The sequence below is a fragment of the Ornithodoros turicata genome, chromosome 2 (assembly GCF_037126465.1).
Source record: "Ornithodoros turicata isolate Travis chromosome 2, ASM3712646v1, whole genome shotgun sequence".
Taxonomy (NCBI): domain Eukaryota; kingdom Metazoa; phylum Arthropoda; class Arachnida; order Ixodida; family Argasidae; genus Ornithodoros; species Ornithodoros turicata.
Window position 1 is genome coordinate 36,175,227 of NC_088202.1, and position 13,943 is coordinate 36,189,169.

The following is a 13,943-nucleotide window of genomic DNA, read 5'->3' on the forward strand; positions in this document are numbered from 1 at the left end:
AATGAAGTAGTCGCAGCTGAAGCAGTAACTGCAGCTGAAACAGTCTACGACGCGGATGTAGGAGACGAGGGATTGGTAAGCTTGTTTCATGCAGAACTGAGTGAGAGTGGCGAAACTCATAACGTGGCCGCAGTAAGCGCAGCGAAAGGCGCGGGAGAGGCAGTCGAGTTTCATAAAAACGAAAGAGGAGAATTTAGAGTACAACAGCGTGAGGACAGGAGCCTCGCAGATGCGTGGGACCAAGGGAAAGATGAAACCCACGGTATGTTCATCGATGAGGACCTCCTGTATCATAGTGAGTTAGTAGCAGGTCAGAAGGTCAGACAGCTCGTCTTACCCGAGAAGAAAAGGCAACAGGTCATACGGCTTGCGCACGATACGCCGTCGGGAGGACATCTCGGGATGCGCAAGACCCTAAGCCGCATTAAAGCCAGCTTCTACTGGCCGGGAATAGAAAGAGAGGTTCGGGAGTATTGCAAAACGTGTCACAATTGCCAAATTAACGCCGACAAACGGGCGACGGACAGGGTTCCCATCGCACCGCTCACGCGGCCGGACTACCCTTTCCAAGCGGTTAACATCGACGTTGTAGGGCCATTCGAGATCGCATCGGCACGTGGCCACAAGTACGCACTGTGCGTAACTGACCTCCATACAAGGTGGCCAGAAGTGATTTGTTTGACGTCGCCCACCGCGAAGAAAACGTGCGACGCGCTCCTCGAAATCTTCGCGCGAACCGGTGTCCCGGAAACCGTGTGCTGTGACCAGGGTACTAATTTCACTTCGCAGCTCACGCAGGAGTTTTTACGACGCCTCGGGTGCTCCCCCCGTTTCTCAACCGCAGAGCACCACGAAAGTAATGGCGCTGTTGAGAGGTGGAATCGCGTGTTCCGCCGAATGTTATTTCACGTCGTGAGGGACGACCCAAAGAACTGGGACAAGTTCGTTCCTTTTCTGTTGTGGGCATACCGAGAGGTGCCACACGACACGACCGGTGTTGCCCCCTTTCAGCTCCTGTACGGCAGGTCACCGACGGGCCCGCTAACGATATTGAAGAACACCTGGGAGGGGCAGGTTGGAGTCCCGGCCCAACTTCGGGAGGCTCCCGCGAAGTATCTGGAGCAACTCAGGCATAAATTCGAGGCAGCCGCCGAAGCGGCAGGTTTAGTTGCGGAAAAGCGGCAGGCGGAGTACGCCGAGAGACATAACCGTCGGACGAGGGTGAAAACATTTGTACCCGGGGATCAGGTGATCGTTTTCGACAACGGCAGAGTTGCGAAACATCAACCAAAATGGAGAGGTCCGTACCAAGTGATAGAGAGACGTCGCGAACACTCGTACGATGTTTTAACCGACGATGGGAAAACGCGGACTATCCACGCGAACAATTTGCGGGCGTATCAAGCCAGGGTTAATCACGTGGGAGTGAGTTTTCAAGGGGACGAGGAATTCGGTGACGTGGAACCAGCACCAACCAGAAGTGATAGAGGGCACCAAATTTTGCCATTGGAAGCTACCTCCAACCTAGGACAGGTTGAGACCAATCAAGTTAGGCAGCTATTTGAAAGATTCGCAACGGTGTTTGAAGACGGCCCCTCAGTTGCAAAGGTTGACGCGCACGTAATAAAGTTACGAGAGGGACACGTCCCCAAACGGTCTTCTCCCTACCGCACTCCCCAACTCCTTAGAAAGCAAGCGAGCAGCAGGTTAATGAACTGCTTGAAGAAGGGTTGGTGTACCCGATTACGAGCGAGTATGCGCATCCTGTGGTTTGCGTCACAAAGAGGGATGGCGGTGTACGACTTTGTGTAGACTATCGAGCTTTGAACGCGGGCACCGTAGATGATGCCTATCCCATGGCGCTGCAGCAGGAACTGGTGCTTCGTGTAGGCAGGGCGCGATTTATCACGCTGCTAGACTTACGCCGGGGATACTGGCAAATTCCCCTCGAGGCAGGCAGCCAGGAGAAGTCGGCGTTCGTTACGCATTTCGGGCAGTTTGCGTGGCGGGTGATGCCCTTCGGACTCAAAAATGCAGCCGCCACCTTCCAACGGATCGTTAACGGACTCCTAGTAGAACATCAAGAGTACGCTTGTGCGTATTTAGATGACATAGCGGTGTATTCAGAATGTTGGAACGATCACATGCGGCATTTAGCAGCGATTCTGACAACCCTACAAAGGGTACGACTAACCGTAAACATGGCAAAATGCCAAGTGGCTCAGGGTTCGATACGCTACCTAGGGCATATCGTTGGATCCGGACACCATGCTACCGACCCGGAGAAAATCAAGGTAATTTCCGAGCTAAAGAGACCGAGCACCAAGAAGGAGCTCAGAAGTGTCCTGGGACTGTGCGGATATTACCGCGAGTACGTGCCAGGCTATGCGGGAATAGCAGGTCCCCTAACTCGCCTAACGGGAAAAAGAATCCCAAACGAGATCCCTTGGGATGAGGAGGCTGAAGCCTCATTTCAACTTTGAAGTTCAGCTTAGCTGAGGCGGTGGCACTGACAACCCCGGATCCTGAAAAGCCATATTGATTATTCACGGACGCGTCGGCGTACGCAGCTGGGGCGTGTTTGGCCCAAAAGGACTCTAGCGGCAAGGAGATACCCATATCCTTTGCCAGTCATAAATTCACTGAAACACAAGTTCGGTGGGCGGCTATAGAGCGTGAGGCATTCGCCGTCATCTGGGGCCTCAAAAAATTCGACCATTGGGTGTATGGGGCGCAGATCACCGTGGTGTCAGATCATAATCCATTGGCATACCTTACTTGTACGACGCCCCAGGGCTCAAAGCTTGCGCGCTGGGCTCTCGCCCTCCAGCGGTATCATGTGAGCATTATTCACCGAAAAGGGAGCGCGCACGGTAACGCGGACGCTTTATCACGTCTGCGATTTGGACAGAGTTAGGGCCAATTGTTATGAAGGAAACGTGGACCTTGGGAGCTGTACTGACTCTCACTGCTTCAGGAGTCCGCGAATGATGGCTACCTGTGTTTCAACAGTTGTGCTTAGTGTGTGTATTGTGGACAAGTCATAATGTACTGCATTCGTTTTGTTTTATCAAAGACAGTGAGCGATAGCAGTTTGTATATGTTCATGTGTACAAGTATTTAAATTTGGGCTCGGTGCACAGGATGTTACGGAGGGGTTATTGTACTATGCTTCCGTGTTATGGTTGTTCCTTGTGGGTCAACTGTGCCCCACAACGAACTTAAGGAGGGAGGTGTAGGGTTCGCAACAGTGACACTGAGCACTCGAAAGCACGGTGTGCGTGAGTTCCAGGAAAACCTTGTTACCCCCCGGCACTTAATCAGGGAAATGACGCCTGGACGTTGCACTGCTCGAAGTTACGGGTTGCACGGTTTGACAGCTGCGACCGTTGGCCGTAAATCTGGACCAGAGGCCGGGGGTTAAGAAGGGACGCTCCTGTCAAAGATTTTAAAACAATCCAGTTGGGAGTCCCAACACTTCGAACCCGGGCCGTCCGATCGGTGGTCCTGGGTTGAGGTTGTGGTCCAGATTGTCACTCTTTTAAGGAGGTGTCGGAGCCCGAAGAGAGGAGAGAGAGAGAGACTTGTCAAGGGTCTGGGACCCATGTGAATTTTACCTCCAGTCCAGAGAGTTTTGTAGCAGTATGTGTAAATTGGTGTAGTACATTAGTGTAAATAAACCTCGTCGTTGTTGAGCCCCTTGTCCGTCGGACGTCTTTATGGAAATCAGTTCCCGATCATCGGACGTCACAGCGAACCGACCTTCCAGCTAGAGAAGCAAGTGGTGGAAGGAATTTTACTCTGTATATGTGCCCGTCTGACAGAGGTGTAACTGTTGCTGAAAGCCATTCTATTTTTTTTAAATCGCTTGCACGCGTTACGAGCTCACGAGGGGCGGGGCGCTCGTCGGTAAGGGCACGTGGTAAAAATGTGCACGGCGCTCTTCGCGCGATACGTGAAGGGCGTGGTATACGTCACGCGCGTAGCAACCCGTGGGCGACGACGAAGACGTGCCTCCGCTGGCGCGCGCCACTGCGCCTGCCAGCCAGTTATACAGGCACCGTCCTAGCGTGAAACCACGATCATCTGCCCGCTGGGACACGGTTTCATTCTACGAACAGGACCCCCCCCACACACACACACACTAACCACCCCCACACTAACTCTCTTCACCGCTCCCTACTACATGTTTTCTCATGCACATGTCCACAACACAAAACGAGGCAACGACGTCTTGCGAAGATAATGCAGAGAAACTGTTTTGAGGCGTGAACAGACACACCAGACGGAAACAACACAGCGTCAAAGTGTCTTAGAACATGAAAGATGGAGACAGCGTAATAAGCCCTGTCAGTGTAGCGTAGTGGTTATCGCGCTCGGGAGCAGTAAGGTTCGCCATATAGGGTTCGTGTCCCACCGCTGTGCGAATTTTTCGACGACTGTGATATTTCAATCTTCCACGTTCTTGGCACCTTGACGGCACCTTGACGCAGTGTCCGTCTGTTTGTGTGCTCCAGCCTGAGGACAGTCACTTCCCATCTTGTTCATATAACATTCACGATCTTTGATACCGTCAAATGAGCACTCGTCTGTGCCAGACACAGGATCAAATTTACGCACCTTCCGTGTCTGCGTGCTACTGGGAGGGTCAGACCACTCGACTCCACCGACAACCCGGAGAGTTGACATTTCGAACCTGCGCGAATAATGTTTACTGAAAGTTCATTGAAGAGGCAGGGCTGATGTGAGATCACCTTCGAAGGTCGTTTCGTTTAGCAAGGAAGCCTATTTTCTTAGAAGTTGCGCAAGGTGTACAGATGTTCGAAACTGGATGGTGACGTCACCTACTTTAGTTAGAGCACCTCTTTCTAGAGCATTGCCACCACAAGGTTCGCGCACTCATCAAACTCACACCAAACAAGACCTAGATAATACTGCTTCATCTTTATTTGAATTGTACGTATAGGATGCCATACGGAACGTGGATTGTTCACGTCTCTCTTGTAAAGTACCGAAGACGTAACGCACAAAGAAATCGCCAGTAGCATTGGAAGTGCCAGTGTGGGGCAACCAGCCTTCCTCACATGCCTGTCTACAATCTGCATTCGTTTCCCGTTTCCTAATGTGCAAGCCCTCGTTTGAGAGGAATATAACTCAATTTTGCAATCTATTCCGTGAACGCAAGAGTGGTTTTAGCAAGCGATTGTTCATGTATCAGCAAGATCACAAATGCGCCACACAGTGCGCGTGCTTCTTTTTCTTTTCTCTTTTGTAGGTGATGGGAAACAGTCAGCATCCAGGTAGACGTAATACAAAAGAGAACCAACGGTGAAGACTTCTTCTTTAGTGGACACTTGCTTTCATGTAGCAGACCACATTTCATCAGGTGTAAAAGTAGAACATATGATACACGAATAGTATACACGCTTCCTTTCTTGTCTTCCCTTCTTCTTTTCCTTTACTTTTTTTTCACAGACTTTCCATCCCACATCGGTTCACTCTCAACGCTTACATGCCACACGGTACCTTGTATGTTGTATATCATATGTTGTACTTCTACACGTGATGAAATGTAGTCTGTTGCATGAAAGCTAGTGTCCATTAAAGAAGAAGTCTTCATCGTTGGTTCTCTTTGCTTTTCTATTTTGTTAGACATTACTCGACTTTTAGGCAGACTCAGTGGCTTCGCGGTGGAACCCGGCCTGAGAAAGAACAGCCCCCGCAAACGAGAAATAAAAATAACTTACTTGGTTACACAATGCGCCGCAGTAACAACGATGTCAGACGCGATAAGTGCTCCACCGCACCGCAAGCCGACATCATGAATAAAGTCCAGACGTACCTGTTGTAACGCATGAGATCGTCAACAGGTTCGTGCACAGAAAAAAAGAAAAAGAAAAGGAAAGAGACACGAAGATGCAAACGTATACAAATTTGGTTATGGTGACTTGCTGACATGAAGTGGTTCAGACTGAACGTAAATTGATGCGAGCTTCCGATATGTCACTATTGCGACCTTTTCTCGCGGTTCCTGTCACAACCTATACTGTGGAAATAAAACGTTCTTCAATTTCAATGTTGTCAGTATGTCGAAGAGCATCTTCTCCCGGGTTCGTCTCTGCATATCTCTCATTCATTCTATTTCGAGGCAATTTGCTTCACTCAGTGGACGTTCAGTGTTCCAAGACAGTCATGGAAACATTCGAACATTTCATAAGCAGAAGACGTATTTCCGGTGAGGTCTGCGGTTTGAAATGTGCCTCATGTGTGATTCAGATGGCTAATTCGATAGTCCTTCATTTCAACGCGCATGATGTCAGCGCGCAAGCAATGTCTTTCTGGGTACATCCATCAACATGTGGCGTAAAGGGGCACCATATAGTTGTAAATAACTGTAATAAGGAAGCACAAATAATTTAAGTATTCTTATTCGGCAATGGTATACTGTGATATCCAGTCTTTTTTACAAATAAGGGAAGGGAAATTAGTTGTGTGGGAAGGCCTTGGTCGTGACACCGTTTACTTGTTTGTTTGTGTTCATGCGTCACTTCCACTCCCGTAATGAATCCCGTGGTTCTATTGCACTGGACTTCCGCATGTCAATCTCATTTCGTTACTCACGTGCCAAGGAAATTCCCCTGGTGTCGCATTTCTGCCACCTACGATGAATTCGTCCCAACTTGTACTGCACCAAGGATCGGTTTCTGTACCTGTGGAGATGTCCAAACAACAACTGTAAAGTTAACTATGTCTATGATACGATAAAATGACATTGATGTTGTGCTCGCTCCCACAGTGAGTACAACATAGTGTTAGCGAATCTCTGTAGTCCTTTCACTTGAAAATGAAGTGAGAATGAATCGACTAACGCTTTCGGCCCTGGACATTTCAAGTATTAAGTTCAATTGTTTCCGACCAGATTTGATTTCTATACCGTTCAAGGAACCCAAAAATACAAAATTATGGTTACTATTTATTGTATGTAGAAGATGGCGTCATGTACTAAATATAGTACATCAGTGCTCAGTGGTTGTGAAAAAGGTAAACATGTTTCACGTCTTAATTTATTTGCGACCCTCTGCAGAAACGGGAAAATGTACACGGTGATCATCTTGAGCCAACAGTTGTCAGAAATACTGCAGCGCGAGTGGAAATCCTTCTGCAACATGAACATTTATTTTTTTGCGCGGATTGGCAGCCGACCCCTTGACCTCAGACTCTTTTTGGGACCATGGGACACACGAAAGCAGATGTCCGTCTTGCGACCCTTCATCAAATTCCTGCAAACTACCGGCCTGATCGACTCTCTCTAAAACCCTGTCAGCGTCGTCAGCATCATCCTCATCACCATCCTCTCATTTTTCCCCAACAGCAATGGGGTAGCATTCTGCTCAATGACGGGAAGTCATCCCCATATCATGTATTTCTCTCTCTCTCTATATATATTTTTTTAGCCTCAAAAGCTAGCCGTACGGCTTCTTCATGAGTTTCTTTCGTCATTATACATTCCCTGTGATTTGCTCTTCTTCAAACACGTCAGTTACCTCACGTAATACATGATGCCCGTCGTCTGCCGCCCCTCGTGAACCAAATTCTGCGTCTTCCTCGATACCTGGATCACCTGGATCCTCGTCTCGGTCAGGTGCCTTTCATTTGCCAATTAAGGAAACATGGGAATACGAAAGGAGAAATCTTCGTCGCAAAATAAAGCCTACTAAGCGCAATTCCTACCAATAAAACAAAAAGAAATCGAAGGAAACACTGTATCCTGAGCCAAACTTCCAAGGAGTGACAGGCGCTGGGCCGTGATGCTGTAAACAGGGTGTCGAACAGCAAAAAATACGGGTTCGGTTCCGGTTCGTATTTCGTTGATTTCGTTCCGGTTCAGTTCCGGTTCGGTCACGCCAAAAATCGAACCGGTTCGCGAACTGGTTCAACGCTTCCATTTCCTAGGTTCCATAAAACTGCTTTTATCAGGAAATGCGTGGCTAATAGCTTACTGCTGTTGTCTGCATTGCCTCTTCTAGCGGTCAGGTACTCCCTTTAGCAAGAGAAAGGAGATATTGATGAACACTTATTGTAAATAGAGTCCGTGATAATGAAGCGGTGTAGTCCTGCTACTTTCTGTTAATCTCTTTTTTTCACACGGACACTGCCAGCACGATACACTTAAAGGAAGCCTAATAAGATGGACAGCGTTACATAGACGAGAGTACTTGCCGGCGCACTGCATTCGCAGCATGAATCGATCTGGAACCGTACTAAAGCATGTCGAAAATAAGCCTGCCAGACTGACTTACCCGTATTCACCAACTCACTTAAACCATTGGTTTAGTGACGTCGAGTTTAAATCGATCACGTGAGACTTTCGTTCGCCAATCCTGGATCACCACCCCATGCCCTACAACCTGCTGCTGTGAAGCCAATGGCACCGTACATAGCGAGCTTCCTGCACGGCGCATGCGCATTTCGCCAGAGTCTGCCAGAAGCGGTTGTGGCCGGTAGGCCTAATCCCCGGTTCACGAAGAATTTTTCATCAAATCTTGGGTAAGTTTTGATTGATATAGTTGCTGGAAGCGCCCAGGAGATGGATTTTATCGCAATGGGACGAATATTCCCTTCAAATATTCCATTTCGATCATCCACCCAAGCTACTTAAACCGGTGGTTTAAGACCCATGTATTTGAATGGGACGTGTTTTAAACTAGGGGAGGGGCTAGTTTAACGTCGGCCTAAGTACGTTGTAACTGTGAACGTGTGCTGAAAAAACTATCGTATAGTGGTTGTGGTAGGTGATGTTTCACTAATTCGAAGTCTAACTGGTAAAAATTAAGCAGAATCTGTTTAAATGCGCGGTTAGTAAAGCAAAGTGGCGTAAAGCTTGACCGGGATCACGAAATGCAGCAGTTTTTTTTTTTTCGAAGGCGCTATTGCAAGCTCTTGCATGGTAAACGTAAAAGCACCGTCGAAGTGTGGTCAAAGAGAGTGACATCGACATGTGCCACTGGACAAAATCCAGATACCAATCCAATGGACCGACAGAGCGTGCGGATGGCCGAACTTCAATGTGCATCTTCAAAAACAAAGCGTAGTGCTGTCTGTGCTGGCGCTTATTATGAGTGTCATCTCCTGTGATACACACTGTAAGCACCCCTCTCATTGTACAGTAAGAGCAATAACGTGCTAGATGGTTGTTGCGAGCCCCGATGGAGAAATTGAGGGGCGTTATCCACTCGCATGTTTATAAACCGTCCCAGTATCTGTCATCTCTTTGCAGCGTGTCTTATATCCAGAGACCATTAACTGTGCAATAGGACTGATCATAAAGTGCATTAGCGTCTTGCGGCTGTTGTGTGGATACTATCTAGGCATGGAAATATGCATGTTGTTGCACTACACTGAACACGGAATTTGAGCAGATTTTGCTTTCCCAGGTTATGGAAATACTGGAGCAAAACCGAACGAGGTCCCCATTTTCCCTGGATTCACATGTAATAGATTTGTAATTCACATAGATTAAACTGAAATGTGTGTTTTACTTATTTCAGCATGCCACAGCAGAGGAGACTAATGAAAAAGTGAATGAAATGAGAACGTTCTTCAGGTATTGTGTTACTACTGCTACATTGGAAAACATTCAAAAAGACAGCTGCTTACTTCTATTTTGATTTATTGTATGGTAACAGCAGATCTGCTTTTGTAGGGCTGTTCCTGCAGAAGACACTACACAGCAGTGTGCTAAAGGAGGCTGGAGACCTTTTGGATGCATCATTACTTTTTTAGGTTAACTATTGCAGGTACATAACCATAACCAATCAATGACAGTTTTTGTGCATTGTATAAGCACAGATATTCTGGAGATCATTTCTTAAAAAAATCTCTGTTGTGGACTCATTCGTCACAACAACTTTGTATTCATGAGATTTTTGTTTATATTGAGACAATAAAGGCTATTACGTAGTTCCACAAGGATGACTTTTTTCATAGAGGCATGCACTCTCGATACCCTGCTCAATTAGATGATGAGGTCACGTGAAAGGCATAAGTAAGCAGCGGTGCACAAGGAAAAAACTCCTTGCTAGATTCCACATGCTGACTCCACTAATATGTCTGAGGTTTACTGCAAAAGAGCTGAATTGCATAAGAATCAATGGCAATGTGTACAGAAACTTTAAGCTCTTTTGCTCATTATTGCATTGCACTTGAAGTTGAAAATTAGATCAACTACAATTACTGCATATAACACCTTCCAGATAGATTTAACAAAACATAGGGTACAGACTTATCAGTAGATGGCATTGACAATTATAATAGTAGCCAGCTGGTACACGCAACATCAAAATGGCAATGTGGTTCTGTCATAACTGTAGCATGAGTGCATGGAAATATTGTACATGGCCACGTGACTGTTGTCAACTACTTAAAAGAAAGTTAGCTTCTGTTAGCATGGGTACAGATTTGTCCTGCCAGTGCAGCTGTTTGTATATACACTGAGCACACGAGAACGTGAAAGAGCACGGTCCCCTGTTAACAGTACCTATCGTTCTTTTATATTATAGACAGCTGCCGTATGGCTGCATAGTTAATTTCTGTGTGCACGTGTTCAGTGTGGATATTGATGACAGTAGTAAAGCAGGGTAAACATGCACCCATGTTACACTATCTCTCCTTTTATAATGAAAGAATGGCTAGGAAGCAAGCGAGCTGGTGAGATGATGCATAATGTAAAACCCTCCGAGACTAGGGAACACGAAGAGACAGACACAACACGAAGTCTGTTGTGTCTGTCCCTTTGTGTTCCCTAGTCTCAGGGTTTTTACATTATGCATCTCCTTTTATGTTGTTGATAGCTGTCATATGGCCACAGAGTTTATCCATGTACTCAGGTGTTGAGTGTGAATATAGTATAAACAGAAAAACACAGTCCCTTTTGTGTCTCCTGAAGCTCAAGGCTTTTCTTTCAAGCTAAAATGTATGCATGCTGTTCTGCATCATTTCTGTGAGCAGGACTGTTAAAAATTGCTCGACGACACTGCAGCTTTACACTAGTGTGATCAGTGCACTCTTGTTGTGTAGTCTCATATCCTGTACAGGTAAATCTTAAGAATGGGAAAACACATTCCTATGGAATCAAGCTACAGTCAAACTCCTTTACAACGAAACTCAGGGGACAGCAAAAAAAATTCGCAGTAAAGGTATTTTCGTTAAAAAGGATGTCCATTATTGGACCTATAGGCTCCAGCGGGACCGCAAAAAAAATTTGCTGTAGTGGTATTTTCGTTAAAAATGTGTTCGCTATAAAGGAGTTTGACTGTACATGATTTATAATATACTCCCGCATGCACATTGCAATCATGCTTCTATTTATCGCGAACGCCACAATGCCTCTAATTTGGTGTTGTGCCTGTCTTCAACGTGTTCTGAATAGCTGAGTTCAAAAATAGTGAACCAAACCAATATCCACTTCTAATATGCATATGTGTGATACCTTACTGTACATGTTACAACTTGTTCCCCTTACACCAGCTCAGGTGCATGCTAACGGTCCACAGTTTTTCCCGTACGACATGTCCTGTACAATAACTACACAGAATGGGTACTCCCATTTCACACCAGCTCTCCTCTGCTTTGACTCACACTCCACTCCTAAAGCAGTGAGTGGAGGGTATACAGAATATTGGAATACTACGGTAACAAAGTTCGGATGTAGCTAAGAATGTGTCATCAGCGTCATGACAAATGGTTTTAAAATCTATGGATCTGTCACTCGGAACAGTGCCTGAATGCTGTTGCAATACATGACACTATGACATACATTTATCGCTGGAAAGCTTCCTTCCCCCTCATCGTGACCAGGAGAATATGTGGCATCTCGTGCAAACTACTTTCACTGAATGACTGGCACCAAATGCCTGTGACATTAGATTGTATATGTGTCACACCTGGTTATTTATTTTGTTTCAAGTAAGCAGTTCTTCAAAGTCACATGTGAAGAAAATTTACTGCTATACAAATATGTGGCTGGCATTAGCTTAGGTTTATCACATACCATGCCATCCCCAACACAACTGACCTTCACGTAACACACGAAAAACATGTCTGTGTAAGAGCTTGCTTCACCATAGTTCATAAATCTTGTGGTTATGTGTGTGGAATTTTTCATTTCTTTTTAATGGGAAATTCACACTACTTCTGTTTCTTTTCAGAATCCCCCCTCTCCTCCCACATTTTCATTTTCTTAGGGGTGCATAAAGTTCAGTAAAGTGGAACGAAATAATCGCACGCTTATCTTGTGCGCCAACATAATGCATTTGGCCGGAACTTGTGAAACTGTTGCTTTGGGTGCTGGTAAATCTTCTGAACCATTTCCCCATACATCATGTATTAATTTCCTGAAGTTGCCTGAAGACTGCATGTTCATCACTCGTTACTGAAGTTAGGTGGTTAGTCATGCAGAGGCATCTGTATTATTTTACTACATATTCAGTGTTATGTCCCATACATCTGCTCCCAAACTTTGTCCTTCATGACGCAGTACACCATGCTCACTACATTAAACTGTCCAGTTGCATAGATTTGTGTTGACACAACTGGATGAATATGTCCGCCTCCACAAAGTGACAACTACCAAAGTGGTTCAAAAAAAGAGTGAAATTGTGGAAGAAAGATATACAAACATGTAAATTTTAATAAATGTAATACAGCACATTGTAGCTAAGATGCATGTGATTTCAAGTTGCATTTCTTTCTTTGTGTGAGCTTATTTGCATTGTGCATATTTGTCCATTGTGAACTGCCTGCCATTGTGAACTGCTTCGATCGTTCTTGTAAAGGGGCTCGTTATTTTATTCCCCCCATTCCACCAAGCACTGGGGTAGAGTATCGCCTGTTGCGATGAAACTCCCCACTCTCCAAGGCCGAAAATAAAGCTGTTGTTGTTGTTGTGAACTGCCTGCTATAGGTCAATACAGAAAGCAAGCAGACAATGATCAGTGCTACTACAGAGATTTCATGCTGGAATGAGCACCTCTAGTTGTGCCTTGCTTTGATATTCCACTGTGTTGTTTCTTAAGAAATAGCACAATCTCTCAATACAAAGCTGTACAGTCAAACTGCATAACCATACAGTGCAGAAATGCAGCCTGCGCAATAATTTTTCGGAGCTTTATCATCGGTGTAGAGAACGAGAATTAGTCGAGGCAGGTCACAAACATGTAATCCTCGAATGCCCACTCGCTTGAATCACCGTGTATATCTCAGCATGTCTGCAACCCAGTAAGGCATGGAAAACTGGGAAAATAGTCAGAGAACTATTCCGTGACTGGAAAACTAAAAAAAATGCCAAGCAAGCGGTGAAATAAAAATTAACAAAATAAGTTTACACAATTATACAGTGGCAGTTATCATTCTCATGGCATCACACAGGCCTCTTATGTCATTTCACAGTCAAAGTTGAGTGATCTGTGTTAGGGTGGAGTGATAACTAACTGCATCTCTAACGCAAATTCTTTCTGAACAGAAATCCTAAATTAAAAGCTTAAATAAGGAGTGATTTCACAGAGCGTAGTGCATGATGCAGTCGTCCGTGTCATTGTTCTTCTGTCCGCATCTTTTGGCTGTCTACACACCATAATTCGTACGACCTACCCTGCCTTGCTACACTTGTTTAGTGCATGATGTGCTGTTGGCAGCCGTATTTTAGCAATGGATGGCATGAGCTGTGGGAAGTTTTTAAGCATCGGTGGTCGTGATGGTTTGGCATGTAATGGTGCGATGATAATGCTAGTGAAATTTACAATGCCAGTATGAAGTTGAAAGAGAAGCTTGTAAAGAATGAGCATGGAAAATGTGTAAGTCCCGAACCAGTTGCATAAAAGTGTTCCCTCAATAATATATGAAGTTGAAGAAATAAGCACAATGCAATTATTGAACAAAATAATAGC

General features: G+C 45.6%; 1 protein-coding gene across 1 annotated transcript in view; it reads right to left on the reverse strand.

Moving 5' to 3' along the window:
* LOC135383362 (chymotrypsinogen A-like) overlaps window positions 1–13,943 on the reverse strand; it is a 29,763-nt gene that overhangs the window by 12,195 nt on the left and 3,625 nt on the right. Inside the window, exons 2-4 of the mRNA XM_064612850.1 lie at window positions 6,622–6,710; window positions 5,748–5,842; window positions 4,621–4,696 (exon numbers count right to left, since the gene is read on the reverse strand). Of these exons, the coding sequence (XP_064468920.1) occupies window positions 4,621–4,696; window positions 5,748–5,842; window positions 6,622–6,710 (260 nt within the window). The remainder of the gene's footprint in view (window positions 1–4,620; window positions 4,697–5,747; window positions 5,843–6,621; window positions 6,711–13,943) is intronic.